The sequence below is a fragment of the Jaculus jaculus genome, chromosome 5 (assembly GCF_020740685.1).
Source record: "Jaculus jaculus isolate mJacJac1 chromosome 5, mJacJac1.mat.Y.cur, whole genome shotgun sequence".
NCBI classification, from domain to species: domain Eukaryota; kingdom Metazoa; phylum Chordata; class Mammalia; order Rodentia; family Dipodidae; genus Jaculus; species Jaculus jaculus.
Window position 1 is genome coordinate 33,648,388 of NC_059106.1, and position 24,467 is coordinate 33,672,854.

The following is a 24,467-nucleotide window of genomic DNA, read 5'->3' on the forward strand; positions in this document are numbered from 1 at the left end:
AGTGTATTCTTGCCTTTTACTTTTTAACTGGTCACATTTCTTACTCATAGTGTTATATTACTGGCTCTTTTCTCAGCCACCTAAATTTCTTTTTTTGGTTTGAAGCTCAGACTTTTAACTATAGATCACAACTGACTACCCTCTGCACCTCCGGTGGCTTCACTGGATGAGCAAATATAGTCTACAAATGTTCCTCAACTCCAGCCCACCAGAATACCTTACCTGTCCTTACCATCTATCAGAAATTTCAAGAAAACCACATAGCTAGGAAAAGTACTCTTTGGGGACTAACCCCAAATGATAAGTGCTTCTTGGACTGCATGAAGAAAAGGCACACATGATTTCTTATAGGCTTAACATTTTGCTGGTACTTTCTATACTGCATTTAAATTCCTGGGTATACCTTGGAAGCATTTTCTTTGGATCATTTCCTAACCTAAAGCTCTATAGTGTAGCCAGCTGGGGAGTTGGGAAGAGCTGCTTGCTGCCCTTTGCCCATGTTCCTTACTGGGATCTGACAGAGACATCTGATCCCCTTTTCCCTACTGTCCTGGAGGGGTTAGTAAAGTCATTTGTTTAAAAAGTTTTATTCAGGCTGGAGAGATGGGTTAGTGGTTAAGCGCTTGCCTGTGAAGCCTAAGGACACCAGTTCGAGGCTTGATTCCCCAGCACCCACATTAGCCAGATGCATAAGGGGGCCATGCATCTGGAGTTCGTTTGCAGTGGCTGGAAGCCCTGGCATGCCCATTCTCTCTCTGTGTCGCTCTCAAATAAATAAATAAAAATAAAACAAAAGAAAGTTTTATTCAAATGTGATTTCTTCCATGAAACTTTGATACTTAGTTTAAGCAAAGGCCTCATTTGAGGTGTGACTACCACAGATATAGTCCTGGTGTGGATTATTTCTGTGACAGTGGTTAGAAAAAACCAGTGAGTGCTCCCATTAGTATGCATTTTCCTGTTGGGTCTGGAAGCTGTGTACGTCTGTACATGTCTGTGTTCTGCAGCTGGAGGAGATTCCCTGGAAAAATAAGGCTAAATGTTTCTCAGTGCTGCTGGAGACCACTGACAGGCTAATAAGGAAGAATGATGATGGCAATAAAGCAGGCTGCTTATAAAATGATACGTCTATTACCCATGGACTGCAAGGGCCAAGCACAGGACCCCATCCTGGGGCCTTCTGGTGGCAAAGTGACCTTTTGCCATCCATTGAGCATCCGGGGACCTGGAACTCTCTCTTCAGGAACAAAAGTGGGATTAACAGTCTTGGTGACCAGCTTTTTAACCCAGAGAACATAACTGTGTGGTTTTAATTTGTTATGATTTATTATGCTGAAATTGGTGTGAAATGGACAACAAATCATGGGTGTCGGAATCTGGAAATGAATTTTATCAGCTGAGCAAAGTGAGGGCCTTTGGGGTTTGCACACGTCTCTCATAATTCTTTTCATATTACAGATGATGAGTAAAACTGTGAAAATAAACTGTTAGTGACAAGATATTTTCTAAGTAGCAAATTTCACATGCATATATAGACACCTATAAATATAGCTAGTTGGACTTACTTTGGACTCCTCTATAGTTCAAGGTGATTTGCACACACTCTTAAAAATCTCTAAGTCCGTATTACGACCATTGGGTCCATATTGGAAGTGTTTGTGGAATTATCTACAACAAATGCAGATGGGCTGGAGGGATGGCTTAGTGTTTAAGGCATTTGACTACAAAGCCAAAGAACTCAGGTTCGATTCCCCAGGACCCACGTTAGCCAGATGCACAAGGGGGCACACACATCTGGAGTTCGTCTGCAGTGGCTGGAGGCCCTGGCACACCCATTCTCTCCCTCCCTCTCTCTCTCTCTCTCTCTCTCTCTCTCTCTCTCTCCCCCCTTTTTCTCTGCCAAAGAAAGATATTTAAAAATAAAAAATAATTAATGCAAACATTACCACAAGATATTTACTAATTATGATTTATTTCGAGATTAAAATTTGGACAAGGGAATTTAGAGTCACCTACCAATAAAGAAGTACTAAGCTGGTAGAAAGAGCTATCCCAAAATGTCAAATGTTATAAATAACTGTCAGCATCACAAAAGCACTGCCCCTGTTAGAAACTGGCTTTGCATGCGTAATTACTTCAAGCATCACATCCCTGCTTCACCACCAGAAGAGAAATTGAATTCAGGTGTTTGCTGAACATATGGGGGTTTACTGTAAATTTATGGCCTGTGGTTTGAGTGTAAAACCCCAAGATACTTGCTGATAAAACTTAATGAAGCTTGTGCCGAGGAGCTATTTTTATTTGGAGTTTGGTAACTGATAGATTTCTTGGTGTAGCCCTCCCCCCTTTTCCATCATTTCTCATAAATCTTCCAACTTCAGAGACAGAATCATGGTAGAAACCAAAATCATTGTTGCATCAGGTTCGCATTGCTGGTAGAAATCACCCAACCAAGAGCAGCCTGTGGGAAAGAGAGGTTTATTTTGGCTTACAGGCTCGAGAAGCTTCACAGTGGCAGGGGAAAATGATGGCATGAGCAGAGGGTGGACATCACCCCCTGGCCAACGTAAGGTGGACAATAGTAATGGGAGTGTGCCAAACACTGGTAAGGAGAAACTGGCTGTAACACCCATAAGCATGCCCCCAACAACACACTGTCTCCAGGAGGCTTTAATTTCCAATTGCCATCAGCCAGGGAGACTAGCATTCAGAATACCTAAGTTTATGGGTGACACCTGAATCAAACCACCACACCCCATCTAACTGATCAGCCTGTCCGATGCTCACCCAACGTGAGAAGTTCGGAGTTTGTTCCTCCACAGCATTTCGGTCCAACCCTTCCCTTTCCCTGTAACACAGCAATTGAGATTTTATTCCCTGTTCAGGTGACAGGAGGCAGGGCGACTCCTGGAAGGAATGGTTCCTTTCCTCCAAGAGAAGTGAAAGTTTACAGAAAACAGTGGTGACATGTGACTCTTCTTTTTTTCTTGCACATGTGTGTGTATAGTGTGCATGCACACGTTCATGCATGTGGCCGTCCATGTTTGTGAATGTGCCCGTGTGTGTGAAAGCCAGAGGTCCACATCAGATGTCCTCCCTGATGGCTCTCCACCTTATTTACTGAGACAGGATCCCTCCCTAAACCTGGAGCTCACCCATTCGCCTGGTCTAGCGAGGCAGCATGTCCCAGATATCTCGAGCACGTGGACCCCAGCTGGGCACCACCACACAGGGCACTGGGAGCTGTACTAAGATCCTCGCGCTTGTATGGCGAATGCTTTACCAACTGCACCATCTCCTTAGCCCCTGACTCTTTCTTACAAGACAAAGAGGCAGGGGTCCAAGAAGGAAGCTTAGCAGTAAGATGTAGGCCGCATATTCATTGCCACCTCCACATGCATGAATCTTTTGAAGGATGAGACCTTGCCACATGCCCCCTGCCACACCCATCTCCTGCTTGTCCCTCCAGGTGAGAAGCTCTTGATTTGAGTGCCAGGAGGGCAAACAAATGCCAGAGTTCCATTTTAAAAGACGGGGTAATGGCTTTAATGAGGAATCTGTGTTTGCTCACTAATTTACAGCAATTAAGAACTTAGTTCTGACATCTGTAGATGAGAACTATTTATCTGGCGATTGCAAAATCAGGAATATTTTACGGGATTGCTAATCAGCACAGAAAAAATTCCCCAGCGTCGGGAAGGTTGTTTACCTCGCCTCTCTGAGGTGTCGGTAGCCTGTTTCTGCTTGGATCCCTTTTTAGTGCAGCGACATTTCTCCCCACTGACACTTTAGTTGTCCCTGTTCAAGAGCTGGTTTATGTCCACTTTATCATGCTGACAATGTGTCTGTTTCCAAAGACTTACTCCTCTGTACACCCGTGCATGACATCACGGGAAGACATTGCTTAATGATGTGAGGCACTGCTGGTCATTGTTACCAAGACGGCCTGACAGGTCTGCCCCACATCTGTTTCTCCCACCGTCACTTTCTGCCTATTCTAGTTCCCATGTTGACTGTAAGTGACATCCATGAAAGAGCTGCATTTCAGATGTGCCATTGAGACAGATAATGGGACTAACAGTTAGATGCTAGAAGAATTAGTGATTGGGAAAGGAAGGAAAATTTGGTCTAACTTCTCTTCAATCAACATGCTCTGAAAGATAATAGTGTGGCTGGGGGAGAGAGCCCAGTTGGTAAAGTGCTTTCCTTGCAAGCAATAAGGACCTGTGGGCAAGTGCTAGCCATGCTGGTATGTGCTTACAATCCCAGGTCTGGGGAGGAAGAGAAGAGTGTGTCTCTGGAGCAAGCTGGCCAAGCAGTAGAATATACTTGCCAAGCCCCAGGCCAGCAAGAGTGGGCAGAACAAAACCTGAGACTGTCCTCTATCTTCCACATGCAGACACATATATGCACACGTACCTACAGAAATACGCACACAGACATGCAAAAAGACAATAGTACCCTTAAAAGATTTGTGTGTTTTTTTTTTTAATTAACAGTGGGTTGAATCTTTATCCTTCTAATAAAGAAATCCATTTTCTTTAAATCAGAGAACCAAGGCACAGAACCCTGATGTGACTGTTGAGTTGTTACTGAAGGGTATCCCGGCTTGGGAAGGACAGTATTTAGGAAGATAGAATGAAGTCCGTGGATGCACATACGTGCTGGCTTCTTCCTCCTGGGCTGGGACACTGTGTAGATTAGATGTTTCAGGAGTCACAGGACTTTGAATTGCTCACATCACATTCTTTCCAGGATCTGTAACATAATGTGGAGATTGATCTTTGGTATTTGGGGGTTGGGAATAGAATGATGCCCCTTTCACATCTCCAGTAATTAGATGTCAAGCACAGGTTTGAAGTCCACCAGCCTTTGCAATGGGATTTTGTGTTTAGGCCAGAAAGTGAAGTGCTCGGGCTGAGACAGGTACAACAGAAATGAAATGTCCCCAGATATAAGCTGATGTGGTTAGCAAACATCTTCACTGTGCACTTAATCTTCTGTAGATTGGGAATTTGAAGGGCATTTTAAAAGTCTTGAATCCTTGAAAATTAAGGAGAAAAATTTGAATAGGACTATCTCTTACTTTAAAAAAATAGTATTTTTTAAAAATTTATTTATTTGACAGCGACAGACAGAGAGCGAGGCAGAGAGAGAGAGAGAGAGAATGGGCACGCCAGGGCTTCCAGCCACTGCAGACGACTTCCAGATGTGTGCGCCCCCTTGTGCATCTGGCTAACGTGGGTCCTGGGGGATTGAGCCTCGAACCGGGGTCCTTAGGCTTCACAGGCAAGTGTTTAACCGCTAAGCCATCTCTCCAGCCCCAAAATAGTATTTTTTTAAGATTTATTTTTCTCAATTTTGACATTTTCACATAAGTGGAGAATGTGACTTGGTCATATTCCCTCCAATTATCCTCTCATTCTTTTTTCTCTCACTCACATCTTTGTTCTTCCCTATTAATCCTTCTCTTACTTTCATACTTTTTTTTTTTAGCCAATTGAGTTAAATTAGAGTTGGTTGTATGATCATGGGTGGAGTGGACAAGTAACTTGTGGCCACACCACTGGTGAACCTGACTCTACTTTTCCCAACAACCATTAGCTATTCTGGGAATTGTGGGACTCCTGGACCCTTCCCCTAGTGATGGTAAAATATTTACAGATTCAGCCTAGCGCAGTAAACCACAACTGCTGTGAGTTCACTACTGTAACAGCCATGTCCTTCCCAGAAGACAGCATTCCACAGCCTTCCTTCTCATTATCTGCCCCTTTTCCATCAGGTTCCTTGGGCCTCCTTGGAGTGGATGATTTAGATGTCTGGACAGGACTGTCTCTTGTAGGTGACTTGTGAGCTGGCTCCCAGCAGCCTTTCAGTCTCCTGCCTATAGAGTATCTGGGAAGGAAGGGCCACTGAGCTCAGTTTCATTGAAGAACTGGCACAGCAAGTCCATTCTCATCACACTGGGGAACCGTCCATGTTCTCGCCTGAATCTCATGAGGGCTGGTTTTCCGAATACACTGTTTTAGGTGATGTAATAGGAAGGCTGAAAAAAAAAAAAATTACCCTAAGCAGTTGAATAGATGCCATGGAACATTCTTAACTAAACATTGTTGTTACATAGAAAATCCCTTCATATTTTAGTGTCTGGAAGTTGATGCTTGTTTCTAGTTATATCGTCTACACCAGTATTTATGCTGTGACTTTACAGTGCTTATCCTTATCCATAATGGTGACAGAATTCACCCTTTTTTTTTTCTGTTTTCTCATCAACCTGGTTTTGCATCAGCAATATTTACTTGGTTGTAGTTGTATGCAGGGTTGTGTTAACTTTAGCAAGTTAAAGCGTCCCCCATCACTCTTTCACGTTAGGCACCAGCAGTGGTGTTAATAAGGCGTAGGGATCTGGGATGGGAGTCCTCAGGAGTACATCCTTGCAAAGGCGTTCCATAGCAAAAGACCTAATGGGGACCATCCAGGTTCTGCCCACATGCCTGGAGATACACTAAGCATTGGATGTTCTAGATCTTGCTCCATCCAGCTTGATTCTCAGCTGTAGGTTGGTTCAGCTCTGCCCCATGAGTTTCCTAATCTCACTGTGGAAGTCAAAAACACAAGAGAACAGACACACTTACGGTCACATTGTCATATCCACTGACATCCTGTTGACCAAAGTAAGTCACAGGGCCAAGATCAACATCAGTGGGCTGTTTGTTTTCATTCGCTACCTAACAAATTAGCACAAATTTAGTGCTTCAAATAGCACATGTTTGTTGCGTCACAGTTCTGTGGGTCTAGAGTCCAGATGTGCCTCGGCTGGATCCTCAACCCATCAGGGTGCCTGAGAAGGTCATCCAGGGTAGCCGTCACATGGAAGCTCCTCCACTGGCTGAGTCGCAGCCGTCTTGCCACTGAAGTTGTCCGCATGATGCTCCACACAGCCGTGGGACTCAGAGCAGGCAGCTTGCTTAGAGCCAGGCAAGGGTGGGAGAGACAGAGGTGAGAAGACAGACGCTGCGTTCTTGCGTGCTTACACACATGTAACCACGGACCTTCCCATGGTGGTGGCCCTCCTTCATTGGTAAGAAGCAAGCGTGGATCTTATTCAGACTCAAGAGTGGAGGTGGGAGGTTGAAGAAAGTGCCACACTAGAAAACGAGGAATTTGAGAGCCACCTTAAAGCCTGTCCATCACAGATATTTGCCAAATAGCGCCACAAACCACTGACAAAGCTCATGCTTGCTAACTGGCTGTGACAAGGGACATACATTCCATGATGGGCACTCTTAAGAAAACCACTCACACAGAAGCTCTGGGAAGAACTGGAAGATAGTGTTTGGGCCAAGACGAATGAGGAAGAATTAAAAAGATAGGTGGAGTGAAGGCTGGGAAGTAAAAAAGAAAAATAAAAGGATTGTGCTTGTTTTTACATGTGTGTGTGGAAGCTTGCATATGTGTTCCTGTGTGTGTGTGTGTGTAGGTGAGCCTGTATGTTTGCATATAGAGCTCAGAGGCTGACATTAGGTGACTTCCTTCATCATTCATTCTTCATCTTATTTATGAGGCATAGTCTGTCTCTTGAGCTCAGGGTTCACTGATTCAGTTAGTCTAGCGAGTCAGCTTGTCCCCAGGACCCTCTGTCTCTGCTTCCCAAGCACTGGGATTACAGGCAGGCTACCGTACCTGCTTAGGATCTGAACCCAAGACCTCATACTTGAATGGCAAGTGCTCGACCCACTGAGCCCTCCTGGCCCAGGAAGTGGAGTTTGATTTTTTTCTTAAGTTTTATTTATTTGCATATGTATGTGTGTGTGTGTACATGTGCACATGCATCTGTGTTTCTTGCCACTGCTAACAAATGCTATTTGGCTTTGTGTGAGTGCCTGGGGAATTGAACCCAGGCCAGCAGGCTTTGCAAGTAAGTGCCTTTATTCACTGGGCTATGTCCTCAGTTCTCAGAATTTGATTTTTGACTTACTGGTAGAATTTGGAAAAGTGGAAAGGAGCAGATATGAAAGAAAGACTATATCCCTCTCTCCCATTTGGCAGTTCTCTTTTGTATCTGCTATGGAAACGATCTTCCCTTTCAAAGCCCCAGAGAAGGCCAGCTGCCCTCCAGGTCTGCCTTGTTGCCCACTTTCCTTCTTGCTTGCTTGCTTCTCCTCTCACGGAAGAAGCAAGCTCACCAAAAGGATACTTATTTAAAAACTGAGTGTTAGCCATCCCTAACTCTAAATTTGGGATTTTTTGGGGGGAGGGTAGGATTTTGCTGTAGCCCAAGCTGACCTGGAATTCACTATGTAGTCTCAGGGTGGCCTCAAACTCACAGCAATCCTCGTACCTCTGCCTTCCAAGTACAGGAATTAAAGACATGTGCCTCCATGCCTGGCTGAATGTGGGATCTTAAAGCTCTGCCCTTGCTTCCAGGTTTCCAGAGTTCTTTTACATAATGGAAAATGCAAATTTTCAAGTATTTTTAATCCATAGAGAATTAATCAGTCACATTGCAAACTCCTTTCTCTCCACATTTGCTTTTATGAAAAAAAAAAATCAGGTCAGAACTCAAGCCTGTAAGAATGTGTGTTCAGGGTTCATTTGGGGGAAGGTTGGAAGGAAAGGTGGTTTAGAACAGACAAAGCTGTATATTGACAGTGCCCAGGTGTGAGGTTTTTAGTACCTTAGTAACAACCAGGTTCCACAACCCTCTCTTAGACACTAGAATCCGTAGAATCCTTGATGTAAAATGGTTGCGGGCTTGCATATAACCTGTGCACACCTCCCATGTACTTTAAGTTATGCTCAGATGTACTTATAGAACCTAGAACAATATCAAAACTATGCAAAGCATTGAGAAAATTGTGACAAGAAAACACCAATCTGTGTTCTTTACATTTTTTTCCAAGTATTTTCCATCCCAGGGTGATTGAATCCAAGGATGCAGAACCTGTGAATATGGATGACCAACTGCATTTGTTTTTTGGGACTGCCATTTAGGGACCACCGATCTTATCTTGCTGCAGTGAAGGGCAGTGACCAAGAGAAGCAACATAGCAAACAGACAACAGCTGGGAAATCTAAAGTCGAGGTGGCAGGCTGGCGGCCAGCTGCTCTGTTTTGTTTGGCTTACCTACAGTTTAAAAAAATAAAAAGTGAACTACTTAAATTTGAAGGAAAAACTGTATGGTTAAGTTCTTTGAAAAAGAAAATTTAAGACTACCCCCAGGCCTGTATCTCTATAGCCTACTGAAACCAAGAACCGCCCCATCGACGCCACACATGTCACCCCCACTTGTCATGGAATGTACCTGCGTGCCCACATGCTGCAGGCATTCCTTCGCTCCTGTTCATCACCACGAAGATATCAGAGCTTGCCCAAGCTGTGAGGCCTGCAATATCACTTCAGGCATTTGTCCACATGCCTGCCTGCTTGCTGACGCCATGTCTTCTACCACACTCTCTAGGTCATTCATAGATGCCCAGTGTGTGGAGAAGAGCATAGCTATGAAGCTTGTGCCCACACCCTAGCAATTAGCAGGCCTGAGGTTTAGGATGGGAGGGGTACCAGCTGCCCTCAGGAGTCCCACACAGAATCCATCTGCAGTCTCTCAGGCCATGTCCACTGTGAACTCTGCCTCCCATTAAAGTCTGGGTCCCACTGCTCTGTGCGTTTTGGGACAGGAATGTCTAATGTACTTTCCAAAGTATGTTCCTTAACCCCATTAGAGCAAACCCTGGATCATTCCTGAACTGAAGCTGGTACACACACACACACACACACACACACACACACACACACACACACCAACACACACCAATGCAGGGGATCTGGCAATCATGATCCACTGCTTCCCCATTAAGACCTTATTATCTCATTCATCCCTTGGATCAGCTTCGTTGGTATTTTTATGATATTCCTCACCATAAAAACAAAGGCAACCAACTTAAAATTGGCAGCAGACCTAATCTGGGTTGATTGGGATGTGAAGGGATTAATCACCATTGCTGATGAATATTTAAATTTTCCTATGCCTTTCTTGGCAGAAGAGCTTACCACAAGTTTTAGAAGTCCAAATTTGAATGATTGGCCCATCACAGACTGGCCAGAGAAACAGAAGTGAGCTGTAGCAATCATTTCATCTCTCGAAGCCAGCATTTCACCTGCACACTGCCAACTGTTGTTCCCCAAGGACACCTGATGGCCTTCCAGTCTTTGGAAATCACTATCAATCATGGGACCACTGCAGCCTCTGCTCCAGCTTTAGCTAGCTTTGTTGGTCCCAGGCAAGCCAACCAGGTTCTTCTAGAGCAAAGAAAGGACAGAGGAAGACAGGGATGCTGTAGCCTTCACTAGCTGCCCAGCTTTGTAAATAAAAGCTAATAGTTTACTCAGAATACCTCTCAGGTTACCAGAATGTGAAACTAAGGACATCTGGTCAACCTCTTTTGTTGAAAGAATGACTTTCACTTAATCACAAACAGTAGAAGGTGGGCTTTCAACAACGGTTTGAACTTTATGAACTAGATAAATGCATGGTTAAAACTATACTGCCTAAAAATAAGAGAGAGAGATTCCTGGTAAGATTTGTAAAATACTTTGTCAGTCACACTTCTACCTTCCTCCCATCTAAGCTATTATGCCTGTTAGGAGCAAATAAGGCATAGCTGAGAAAGCTACGGTGACATTGGAGGGTGTTTGCTTTCCTGTCCCTTTGTCCTAGATACTGAGCCATCCATGCCAACATACTGACTGGTCACATGGAGAAGAAGGAACTCTATAGACTGAACAGTGTATTGAGAATCCACTACCCAAAGTTTATGGCTCAAACAAGATGAGATACTACATATGTGAGTGTTTTAAAAACCAGTGGGAGTAGCAGCCTGCACGCTTCAGAAGTGTGGAGGGAAGCTGCAAGTCTGTGCCCAGTGTGGACTGAAGTTCCACACTTTCAAGCAGCATGCTTGCAGACACGGTCACCTCACGTGTCCCCAGACTGATCAGCCCAAAAGCTTTGCCAGCCACACAGAAAGGGAAGGAAGGCAAGTTCTCACAGATGACAAAATTCAAGTAGAATCTATAAGTAGGCTATTCCAGAAGATTGAATGAAATTACTAGAATCTTTAAGGTAATGGGAGGATGGTCTTTTCACAATAGATTGCATAATGAACAAGTCTTCCAAATTCTTGGAAGGTGTTAACCTTGTGGTCCTATATGGTGTATTCTCTCTCTAAGATGTTTGAAACTTTATTAAAGTTCTTCAAAATATATGGAAGTAGGTGTAGACATATGGTCTATCCAAGAATCTACCATGCTCTGCTGTGACAGAAATTCTCTTTCTGAGCCACTCTCAGCAATGACATCACTCAGGAGGGAGCAGCCAGCAGAGCTCACACCGAGTAACCAGGGCAACGTGCTCTGTGCAAAGATGCTGCCTCTTGAATGCTTGCAGCTTCCAGTCTTCCAGCAGTGTGAAGGGGAAATAATGATAAATGCAAACCTTGGTCCTTCTCCTCGAGAAGTTTAAGTTCCCTTGGGAAAACAATAGATACCTGGCATGCTCAAATATGTTCTTGAGAGGAACTCATTGAGAACCATAATAGAATAGACAAAAGGGCTGGGAGATTTCTGATTGACTTGACTTTGGTCATCAACTTGTATGGTTTTATGAATGACTTCAGCATCTGATCAGTGTCTTACTGATACATATTGTTGTGAGTGAGTCCTGGACCAGGAGTCTAATGGACTTTCCCCACCGACCACACAAGAGACCCCAAACAAACCACTCACTTCCTCCATCTGTCGGTTTCCAGGGCTGGGGAGATAGCTCAGTGGGTGAGTGCTTGCTGTGCAAATACAAAGATCTGAGTTGGGATTCCCTAGCACGCATGTGCAAATGCTGGGCCTGACAGTGCATGGCTATAATCCCAGCGCTGTGGAGGCAGAGATAGGAGAATCCCCAGAGCTTCCTCACTAGACAGTTGAGCCAAGTTGATAAGCTCTAGGTTAAGCACAAGACCCTGTCTCAAAAAAAAAAAAAAAAAAACAAAAAAAAAAACCACAAGGTGGAAAGTGACTGAGAAAGACCCCAAAGTCCACCTCTGCCATCTACACACATGTACAAATGTGCCCACACATATATGCACACATACATATGAACCTGCATACACATATGCCCACACATCACACACACCAAAAAAGTGAAAAGAAGTGAATTTCTACTCTTGTAAACGTATGTGGGGTATTGGGGGAGAGGATGGAAAATACTCCCTTCTATACCAATCTTACACGATTTTTGTTGCTATAAAACAAATTTTAGTTTTATCCAAAACAAGAACATAATTATTTAACCAAATGATTTACTCAAACACCATCTTAACTTAATTTTTAAATGTTTCCCATTATATCGTGAGAGATACATTTTGTTCATAGAACTCTTATGGCTTGTAAATAAAAAGCTGATGTAATAGCATTATGGTAATAGTTCTGCACATCTGTGAGGATATGTGCACACACACATACACATACACACATTTTGTTGTTTTTTTCTGTAGTTCCACAGATGGAACATATTAAGCAAACATTATACCACTACTACCAAGCTGCATTCCTAGCCCAATTTTAGTTTAGTTTTTTGTTTGTTTGTTTGTTTGTTTTTTGTAATTTGAGATAGAGTCTCACAAAATTATCCAGGCAGACCTGGAGCTTGTGATCCTCCTGCCTGAGTGCTGAGGCCACAGGTATGTGCCATCGCACTATGCTGGCTTTGTTTTTTAATGGGTGGGGGTGTCATCTTACTTGATTACAGTCATGGTATTCTAGAAGATTCTTATCTCCACTTCATGTGTTGAAGAGCTCAGAAGATGCCCTCCTCTACAAAGCTGGAAAAGTTGGACTGACTTCGGCTATTATGATGTCCAGAGACACATTCTTAACAACACCTTCACTGTTAGCACCTAGCCACATTACAGAAAGAAAAGGAGACTTCAATAGAACAGTACAGAAATAAAAATCTAAAATATAGTTCCCCCTCTCAGATCACTTCAATATGCATAAATCCTGGGAACAAAATATAATCACGTTAAATGCCCAGATATTGTTTTAAAAATGACTTCTTCAATAACATTTCACAGCCATCTGCCATTTCTCCCCTAGCAACTGCAATTCTCAGATAATACTTCTGAAGAGTGTTTACTATTGCCCTTTCTCTCTTTTAGCAACCGATCAACTCCTAGCAACCACGATCGGATACAGCGTCTGCGGCAGGAGTTCCAGCAAGCCAAGCAGGACGAGGACGTGGAAGACCGACGGCGTACCTACAGCTTCGAGCAGCCCTGGGTGAGTGTCTGCTGGTGCGCACACTGAACAGGCTGACAGCTGCCTGGCAGAAGAGGCCCCCTAAGCTATGACCTCAGCTCTTTATGAAATAAGACAAGATGGAGCCAAATTCCTTTGACCTTTAACATACTGACCTTTCCCTCATTTCCATCTGGGTTTCATCATTGCTAATTTCATTTTATATCTTGTTCCACCATCTGTCCATTGCATAATAGGTTCAAATAGCCTTATGACAAGACATCGCCAAAGTATTCTTGTTTTCAATTGGGCATTTGTTATTATGTTTAGTGAATGCTTTTCTGTAGATAGATGCATCTTTCTCAGAACCAGAGTCTAAGTAAGCATAACTCATGGCTCTTTGTGCCTGTTTGGACACAGAGTTCAGTAATTGTCGGTTCTTTATTCTCCAACCTGCTTGGTATTTGGGATTTTACTTTTTTTTGTTTTTTGTTGTTTTGTTTATTTTTTGGTCTTTGTTGTTTTTGCTTTGGTTTTTGCAGACCGAGTCTCATGTATTGCAGACTGTGCTTGAACTCATTATGTAGTTGAGGATGATTTTGCACTTCCGCTCTTCCTGCCTCCACCTTTGGACTACTGAGATTCCGGGTGTATGCCACCATGCCTATTTTATGTGGTATTGGTGGTAATCCCAGGACTTCATGTATACTAGGCAAGCACGCTGCCAGCTGAGCTACATTCCCCATCCTGATGTTTGTTGAGCCCCTCGTTTATCCGCCTCCACCTTTGCTGTCACCCTTCCTCCACACGTCCACCTAGAGCCCCTCTAGAACAGAACACCTCTATCTTAGATCTGGTATCCTGGAGTCCCAACAGCACTCCTAAGAGTAGAGATGTTGAAGCGGGTTTGGGGGTGCAGATGAAGGGGTTCTTGGGAAGCTTGAAACTGCTCAGCAGAAGTTCCAGGCAGGGGGGCTGGAGAGATGGCTTAGCAGTTACGGCGCTTGCCTATGAAGCCTAAGAACCCAGGTTGGGTTCTCCCGCACTCACATAAAGCCAGATGCACAAGGTGGCACATACATCTGGAGTTCGTTTGCAGTGGCTGGAGGCCCTGTTGTGCTCATTCTCTCTATCTGCATCTCTCTCTCATCAATAAATAAATAAAATACTTATTTAACAAAAAGAGTTCTAGGCAGGAAAATGCAGCTCAAATTATAAGCGAGTCTAGCCCCACATGGTTGCCCTCACCACCTCACCTAGATGGCTGGGAGTGGAGAGACATGTTCACATAGAAATTGCTGACTTACATAGGGCAAGAATGATGGAGCAAGTCAGGAAAGGTGGGCTGCTTAGGATGCTGAGGGAGACAGCACCCAGACTGGAAGGACACCATGCACAGGCTGATCAGGGTCACCCTGAAGGTTTGGCAGTGTATAAGATGGCCAGGATCCTGAAGTGCCCACACCCGGGAGACTGTGGTCAAAACACCTCTGTCATCAAAGCATGCAGAAGCAGAGGGCAGATGAGTGTCCAGGGATGTGAATTTCAAACAAGCATCTTTACACGTGTTCTTCAGCTGCCCCGGATTGCTCAGACTGGTGGAGTGCTCACTGCACTCAGTGCTGAGCCATGCCAGAGAATGTGGCGAAGAAAGAAAGATTCTCTCTCATTCTGCAATCCAAGTCTGGCCTGTTTCTCCCACTTGCTCACTCGCTCTTTCTGTCTCTTTCTCTCTTTCCTTCCTTCTCTCTCTCCCTCCCTCCTGAACCTTTCTGTCTGACTCTCTCTCCATGGCTTCTTTATTCTTTTTTTAATTTTAGGGGTTGAAGAGATGGCTCAGTAGTTAAGGAGCTTGCTTGAACAGCCTGATGGCCTGGATTCAATTCCCCAGTCCCCATATAAAGCCAGATGCCCCAAACTGGTACATGTGTCTGGAGCTCATTTTCAGTGGCAAGAAGCCCTGGTACATTCTCTCTCTTTCTCTCTCTCTCTCTCTCTGCAAATAAATAGAAAAGAATATATTTTAAAATTTTTAATTTGGGCTAGAGAGATGGCTCAGCAGCTATGGAGCTTGCCTACAAAGCTCAATGACCCGAGTTTGATTCCTTAGTACCCATATACAGCCAGATGCACAGCGGCACATGTGTCTCGAATCCATTTGCAGTGGTTAGAGGCTCAGATGTACCCATTCTCTCTATCTCTCCTCTCTCTATCTCTCTTTGCTTGCAAATAAATAAATTAAAAGATTTTTTTTTTAAGTTAATTTGACAGGGTCTTGCTAAGTAGCACGGGCTGGCTTCAAACTCAGTCCTCCTGCCTCAGCCTCCCAAATAATGAGAATATAGGTGTGGCCTCCCCACCTGGCTTCTGAATGGTGACATTGTATTCACATGCAGGAACTCTGAATGGGTGTTTCCTTCTTAGCTCTGAATATTCCCAGTGATAATTTTTAAATTGATTTTAGCTTTTTGAGAGATGGTGTATGCATACTACAGCTCCAGGGTTGGAGGTCAGAGGACAACCTCACAGGGTCAGGCCTCTCCTTCTATCTTATTTGAGGCAGAGTCTCTTGTTACTCAGCACTGCATTGCTGGTCGGTGCTCTGCCAGGAGATTCTCTTGTCTCTGCCTCCTTGCTATAGGGACACATGACAGTCACACATTATTGGCACTACTGTGTCTGCTTTTGTGTGGAACATGGGGATCTGAGCTCCACATCCTCCGGTAATGTAAAGTGGTAAGTGCTTTATCCGCCGACTGTCACCCCAGCCCCATGCACTGAGAGGTTCGAGTGGCTTGAATTCAATCTTTCTGAATGAAGGCGGTGACTGTTCCCATGCTAGCTCCTTACCTGGAGCAATTGCTCTAGAGGACACTGTTGAAAAAAAATCCTTGTACTTTTGAAACCTCATCTAGTGACAGTCGCAGGTTAAGTTATTGTACACTAAATGCCATTGCAGCTCTAGACCGACAACTTGTTTCCTGAAATGACTGAACAGGCTATTATTTGGATGACAAGCTGATTACCTTAGGAATGGAATAATTTCCTAAATTGTGGGTCAGAAGTTGACCTTTCTTTTCTTTTCACTTTATTTTTCCCATTTCCAAACAATTGGGGTCTTGCTGAGAACCCCATCCTACTGATCACATAAATGGGCTTACGGTAACTGTAGTTCCGCTTTGTGCATTCATTTTCATATCAATTCCCGTTGTTCCCTGAGCGAGAGCTGCTCCGTTGTTCAAAGTGCAGCCTGCTCTGTGGTTTTGATGATCCATTTTACAAAGCCACCCTTGAGTGGCTTGGACTCTTTTCTCTTTTCCCATATGTATTTTGACCTTGCAGAGTCACTGTGTTTGGAAGGCCTGAGCGCATGATCTCATTCATTGGAAGAGTTCGCGATGATTTTCTTTTTTAAGGAACCACAAATTCATCTTCAAGCCACGTGGGCAACTTAGACCGCATTAGCAGACATGGTTGTGCTTGTTAGAAATGCCCACACAAAAACTACAGCCAGATGTGTCATGTAGACAAATACCCAAGCCAACAACTTTATCTACAGAGTTGGATGCTATAAAGAAAAAAAAAAAAATCATGCAACTAACCCTTTTCAGTTCATCTGTTTGGAAATGTTCTCTGTAGACGCTAGCAGTATAGAATGCACCTGCTTATGGGCCTTTGTGCAAAACCGTATCTGGGCCCGAGGGAGCTGATTTGTGGCACAAAAGGTCTTTACAAGAGCAGAGGCCCAGAAAATTTCCTGAACTCTGTAATTGCAGCAAATTCTCTCCCAAGTTGAGCAAGTGGAGAGGGAAAGGCCAGTTCTTCCCCACACCGTGCAGGTGCAACCTAAATAAAGCGGCCCGTGGCCTTCCACCTTCCCTACGGTAACGGAACAATAGCTGAGGTGAGGTTATTACCTCCGAGCTTCGACACGGACGGGACCTGCCGTCGCTTTTCAAAGAAGTAAATTGCAGGCTGCACACGTGGAAGTACAGCTTGCTGCCGGAGCTTCGCAGGCACCTGAGTGGGGCCCGCACGGAAACATGCTGGCCGATGTGATTGGGAGATGGGTAATGGAACCTTTAATAGCTGTCTCGCTAAACCCTTTCCATCCCAGGCTGGTAGTGGCTGAAAGTAGTTCAGTCCTTTAGGGAGAAAATTGACACTCTGTAGTGTGACTCTCCTCCTCCCCCCACCCCCACCTCGCTTGCTTTCTTCCTAGCTGCAGTGATTAAGCAAATGGCAAATGCTGCCCTAACCTCTGTCTTCCAGCCTTGGACTTGGAATAGCTCTGCCTGCCCTTCCTGGACTGCCTGCTTTCATCAGCACAGTGCACAGCCACGCTGCATCCAGGCTGCCTCACCAGAGTCAGGGGATGTCAGAAAATGGCAGTCTTCTTTTCCCTGTCATCTTTTTTTTTTTTTTTTGCCCGTTTTTGCTTGTGTGTGGGTGGTGTGGATGCATATGTGATAAGTGTTTGAATATGTCTGGACACACCTTTGTGTGCGGATGTGTGCACTCATATGTACACATACATACGGAGACCACATGACAACCTTGAGTGTCATCCTCAGGAATGTTGTCCACCCTCCCCCTTTCGAGAGAAGGTCTCTTGCTGGCCTGGGGCTCACCAAGTGAGGCCAGACTGGCCGGCCAGCAGGTCCCAGGAAGTCTTCTGTGTTCACCTCCCCAGCACTGAATATACAAGTGTGTGCCACCGTGCCTAGAATTCTGGGGATCAAACTTAGTGTTTCTCCCTCTCCCCCTCTCTCTCTCTATCTCTGTCTCTGCCTCTCTCTCTCTCTCTCTCTCTCTGTCCTTCCGTCCCTCCCTCCAGCTCCACGGTGTCATTCTTTTTAAGCCTCACAAGGCATCTGCTGTCATTTCTCTTTACTGTCTGTAAGGCCTTGACTTGGCAAAGCATGCCTCATTGATACTCTCACGGTATAGCCTTTGCTCAGCCTGGGCTGAAGTCTCTCCCCTCCTCCAGTGGAGGGGTGCCCAGTCCCTAAGCAGAGAGCCCAGGTGCTACAGAAAGTAGATGCCTGTCTTTACCTCCACGGCCATCCCTGGAGGTACTTTTCACCCCCCTGAGCCATTCTATTCAGAGGCTATGAAGCCGCTGCTGGCATCCAAGGCCTGCCTGGCTTGTTAGGTAGACTCTGCCTTTTTCATTTTTTTTTTTTTTTTTTCTCAAGGTGCCAGTTGCTTACAATGGGGAATCACATAGATCCAAGTATGGAGGGGAAAGATCAAATGAACACAAATGTTATGTCAAGTCCAAAGTATGCCTTCATAAATGCTATTTGGGTTCATGGGTGTGTTCTTCAAGCTCTTAAACCTTTAAACAGGTTCTTAGTAGAACGTGAATTCTTGCCAAACCCACAAGAGTTCCATAGTGTGGGGGGCATGGAGGGCTGAGATGCCCATATAGACAGACAAAAGTTAGCTTCATTATGATTAAAGTTGTAAATAAGGGCTATGGAAAATAAGGACTCCCAAGGCCTGATTTCCTATATCCTTCCCTCACATTGGGGAGGGTTTGAATTTTGCAAAGCCTGATGACCCTGGCTCAGTTATTCCCTAACACCCATATAAAGCCAGATACACAAAGTAACACATACGTCTGGAGTTTGTTTGCAGTGGCTAGAGGACTTTGCATGCTCATTCCCTCTTTGTCTCTTTCTCTGCTTGTAAATAAATATACTTAAAAAATAAAAAATAAATAAATAAAAAGAAAATAAGGACTCCCATTAGCAACGGCCACCACTGAGCAGAATAAATAGTATGTACTCTTTCCATCACCTAATGGGATAAAAAAGTTCCTTGTATCTACCTTCAAGTCTTTAACTTGCTGCTTTTGTTGGAGTATGGAATTCATGTGTAGTGAATTTGAATTGCTAAAATAAAGATGCTACCATAAAGGGTTAATAGTGATTTTATTTTATTTCATCATCAGCATTATTCTCCTATAAGGCACACAAAGTTTGATATTTTATTTTTTTGTTTTGCCTTTAGAATACTGTGAAAGTTTTTTATTGTGTATATTTTAGGCAAGAAACTGCTCCAAATGATCACTTATTTATAAGAATATTTATATATTCAAATGTATACACACAAGTATCCATATATGCTTACACACTATTTTCTTGTGTATTTGAAGAAACTGTGTATATTTTAAAATTGAATATTTTACGTAAATAACAATAAACAAGTAATTATTTATTGTTACCTTTATAGTAATCTGTAAAATAGTCTTAGAATACTAACCCAGTTCTAATTAGGACTGAAACTTTCTACTGCATGTGTTTATTCATTAGTCTATTAAATATCTTAACTATTTTAGGGTTTTATAAGACAGAGTCTTACTCTGTAGCCCAAGCTGTCTTAAACGTACTTTGTAGGTAAGGCTACATAGTACCTTGAACTCATGTGATCTATCTACCTCAGCCTCCCAAATTCTGGGATTGTAGGTGTCAGCTATGACATCCTGCTTTATTTTTATTTTGGTGGCTTAGAAGTTAAGGCACTTGCCTGCAAAGCTTAAGGACCCACGTTTCACTCTGTAGGTCCCACATAAGCCATATGCACAAGGTAATGCAAGTGTTCAAGGTTGCACATGCTCACAGGGTAGCACACATGTTGAGAGTTTGACATTAGTGACTGGAGGCACCTGGCATGCCAATTCTCTCTCTCTCTCTCTCTCTCTCTCTCTCATAAAAAAGTACAAGAAAAAAAAGAGAGAAAATGATTCTAATTAGCTGAGAGAAATGTTTACTTAATGAAAATTCAGTGAAACTCTATGTGGAGATTATTTCTTATATTATTTTAAAATGAAACCAATATATTTTAGATTTCTTGGACTTAAAGTAACATCTCTTTATAGTCATGATAGAGACAAGCATTTTGTAGATCAATTATAAAAGCAACAGGCATATTTTTCTTGTGTAGCTTTAAACAAAAGCTCTGAAGAGATTCCAATAATCATATCCTTACGTCTATCTTACAGCAGCTGGCACTTATGGTGGTTTTTTTTTTTATTTAAAAGGTCATTTCTTTCATAGTTTCATTACAAGCAATACCTAAGGTTTGCTGTTGTTTTGTAAATATTCTTAGTCATTTATTTGCAAGCAGAGAGCAAGAGAGATGGGGGTTGGAAGGGCATACCAGGACCGCTAGCCACTGCAGACAAACTCGAGAGGCATGTACCACTTTGTGCATCTGATACTGGAGGATCAAGCTCAGGCTGTTATGCTTTGCAAGCAAGTGCCTTAACCTCTGAGCCCTATGTTTGTTTTTATTAATAGCTTTTATACATGTATATAAGATATTTTGATAATCTCTTTTTAAAAAAATTTTTTTGGTTTATTTTTATTTATTTATTTGAGAGTAACAGACAGAGAAAGAGGCAGAGAGAGAGAGAGAATGGGTGCGCCAGGGCCTCCAGCCACTGCAAACGAACTCCAGATGCGTGCGCCCCCTTGTGCATCTGGCTAACGTGGGTCCTGGGGAATCAAGCCTCGAACCGGGGTCCTTAGGCTTCACAGGCAAGCGCTTAACCGCTAAGCCATCTCTCCAGCCCTGATAATCTCTTCTTGATGCCTTCTCTTGCCTCCCCTCCTTCATCCTCTTTCCACTGAACTACTTTCCTGCTAGTCTTTCTGCTTTGACATCTTTCTTGGCCTCCTCCTCCATCCACGAGAGAACGTTATGTGCTCAATATTGTGCAGGTCTTGTAGTGAGCTTCTGCGAGGTCATGAATGCAGAAGCCACTTCATGTCCAGAAGACAGTGTTACAAAGCACTCCTCCCTCTCCTTGGGCTCTTACATTTTTTCTGGTCCCCTCTTCCGCAGTGTTTGCCTTGGAGGGTATTGTATAGATGTCCCACTTAGTAATCTCAGCACCTTGATGGGTTTGAGTCTCCCCGGTTAGTCACGAAAGCCTGGATTATTTTGCAACAAACAGCTTCACCTCACTGTCTGAGTTACCGAAATTGTGACATTTTGCTGTGCTGTTGCTCTTTTGTTGTTTTGACACTGCTTCATTTGAAAATAGGTACTTCTCTGTGAGGTTACAAATGCTTCCATCCTCATTTCTCCATTTTCCTGATTTCAAACTCAGATATATGACTCTGCTAACCATGAGAAGCCATAGTGTTTAAAGGCGGGAGCTGAGGAGATGGCTCAGTGGGTAAAGCACTTGCTGTACAAGCCTGACACGTGGAATTCAGATCCCCAGCACCCATGTAGAGCTGAATGCACACACCTGTGATCCCAACATACCCGTGACAATGGGAGATGGAATCAGGGGAGGCCTGAAGCTTATGGACCAGCTAGTCTGGCATTGCCACAGCAAACAATAAGAGAAACCCTGTTTAAATGAGTTGAAAGGCAAGGATGGATACCCTGAGGTTGACCTCCATACAGGTGCCTTGGCATGTGCATGCCCACGCATAGACACATACATATATGTACATGCACATACAAAGGGCAAGAGTAGCCATTACAGAACTGCTCCCATACTTGACATGCTTATAAGATTTGCATTAAAATTGCGGGCATTGACTTTTCATTGGGGTCGAATGGAAAGTTTTCATAACAGTGTCATGGAGCTGTTGTTGTAGACCAGTCCTCTATGAAATCCTCCTTAGGAAGAGTGACCCATCAAATTTCATCTTAATGTTGAAGAGGATTATTATCACCAACCTATTCTTTTAAAGGCTTTGAAAGAGAAACAGAATAAAATATTGGTGAAGACACTGAAGTTTATATTTGATAGTAAGAGACATGAGTCTACCAAGTCCTTTACTCATTTCTGAAATCGGAGTCTAGGAGATGTTTGCAGCTGCTGAGGTTTGAGCTGAGCCCTGTCAGAAATGCACAGTCAAGGAAACAAACGCCCTTCAACTTCTCTCTCTCTCTCTCTCTCTCTCTCTCTCTCTCTTTCTTCCCTCTTTTGCCTCTGTCAGAGTCAAATTTTCAGGCTGCTGGGACAAACAACTTAAAAATACATCTGAAGTTTCTGCAAGACCTTGTGTTTTCTTGTCACATCTCCACAAGCAGTGTGTCACAGAGCAGCCTGAGCTGGAAAAGCTGATTATGAAACGCTGCTGCAGAGCCCAGAGCCTCCAGGGCTCCTTGACACATGGCGCCAGCTTACACTTATGCTGAGTGCAGAGGCAGGGGAATGGGGTCTCTCGGAAGGCTCGGTGGAATCATCCACTGTTTTCTCTGCTTTGCATCCCCTCTGCCCGGTGACTTTCCTCACACTCCGCACAGAGCACCTCCACCACACAGACCCGCTTGTTGGTCCATCTTCATCAAGTGCCAGGGAAGAAGTGCCTGTCTGCCTCTCGGGGGCTGGTGAGGAGTGGTTGATGCTCTGGTTGCATAAGCAGAAACTCACTGGGAAGTGCTTCTCTTGCCGAAGGCTCGGATGTGTTATTTGAGTGGTATTGTGGAGTAGGTCTCTGAGCACACATTTGTCCCAGTGAATGTGTTATAAACCTCCACCAGTAGAGACTAGGGCATTGTAAAGCCTAATTTCTCCTCACATTATTTTTGTGTCGGGATATTTTTAATATGTTCGCTGACTGTGCCCATATGCTTAGAGATTTTTGTCCTGGACATTGCCTCATTATTGCTTACCAATAAATGAGACAGTCCTGGCCTGGCAGAAAGGGAGCAAGGAATGCTGCTCGGTTTCTGTTCAGACAGAAGCCAGCCAGAGGGGCCATTCTGCAGGTAGAAGGGCCTGTGTGGTCTTACCACTCTCCACAAATACTAAGACTCGTGACTTTAGAAAATCCTTATCAAGTCAAGCCTGCCACTGGCTTTCAACTCTAAAAGAAAAATCAATCATGGACTTCCAGCCGACGTTCTTCACATAGAATATGCAGACTACACAGTGTTACACAACGTAAAGCAACACAGTGGTACCCAAGTACCAGAGAGGATGTCTCGGGGTACCAGCCAGCAATGTAGCTGGATGCTTCGTAAGGTTGCAGGAGCCACTGGCTTGTTTTGCACAGAGTTACTTCCAATTCAGAAAGCCCATCTACAAAGTAAGCTAACAACTGTCTGTGAGAATTGAGTCTCCCCAGGATCTTGATTTCAAAGTACAGTATACAAACTTGGTGACCCACCGTGGGTGAAAAGTCACCGTCAGCACATGACCTTCTGCCACAAAGACGGAAGTGTTCTCTGGAGGCCAAGTTCTGCTCCTACTAACACAGGGATGCTTTACTTGCAACTGGTAGAAGCAGGATTTGTTAGCTCACAGGTTCACGTTATTGGTGAGGGTATCTGCTCCTCCTTTAGCTAACAACCTTGAGGTGAGGAAAGTCTGACCTTCCTCCTAGTCACTCAGTTAAATTTCAAACTGGAGCTGTCATCTCATAGCACAAGGGGATCCTCTGTATTGAGTGTCATTGCTAGCCTAAAAAAGACAAGTACCAAAATGTTTTACCAGAATGGCCAGCCTACAGCATGGACCTGTGGGCTCTCTCAACTTTGTGAGTAATGGTAGCACATTTTTATTGTGATCTTTTTTTGTTTGTTTTTTGAGTCAGAAAGTCATGTAGTCCAGGCTGGCCTCAAACTCAAGATACAGCTGAGGACAGTACAAATTTGAACGTCTCGTCCTCCTGCCTCTCCTTCCTGCGGGCTGGAAAAATAGACGCGTGTCATCATGGCTGATGTCTCTGGTCCTGGTGATCAAACGCAGGGCTCCGTGCATGCTGCCAAGCACGGTACTCACCTAGCTATGGGCTCAGCGCTCTGGTTTAGGCTGTAACTTCTACAGCTCCGAGCAGCCGTACTGTCCTTGTGTGTATGCGCCAGGAATGTCAGCTGAGGTCCATATCTGCACTTACCAAACGTCACCGAGAAGCCGGGCAAGATGGACCTCTCCAGTTTAACCCATGTGCCAAAACCAGTTCACGATTTAAGATGGAGACTGGGACCAAGCAGAGCAATGATATGCCTCTTCCTCACAGAAACTCGGGGGAACAAAAATCACAGAATCTATAAAATTCCTTAAAGTCAACCTGTGAGCATCAAAAGTGGGGTCTCCAGGACGTAGCTCAGTGGTGGGGCATTGCGTAGGATGCGCAGGGCCTGTGTTCCACCCCCAGCATCACAAGAGGAAAGCCAAGGGAAATTGTGTGTGAGCTGA

General features: G+C 44.1%; 1 protein-coding gene across 14 annotated transcripts in view; it reads left to right on the top strand.

Moving 5' to 3' along the window:
* Window positions 1–24,467, top strand: part of Pard3 (par-3 family cell polarity regulator) — a 619,141-nt gene that overhangs the window by 585,002 nt on the left and 9,672 nt on the right. For all 14 annotated transcript variants that reach the window (XM_004659771.3, XM_045148688.1, XM_045148686.1 and 11 more), the window contains one exon: window positions 13,213–13,333. In XM_004659771.3, the coding sequence (XP_004659828.2) occupies window positions 13,213–13,333 (121 nt within the window). The remainder of the gene's footprint in view (window positions 1–13,212; window positions 13,334–24,467) is intronic.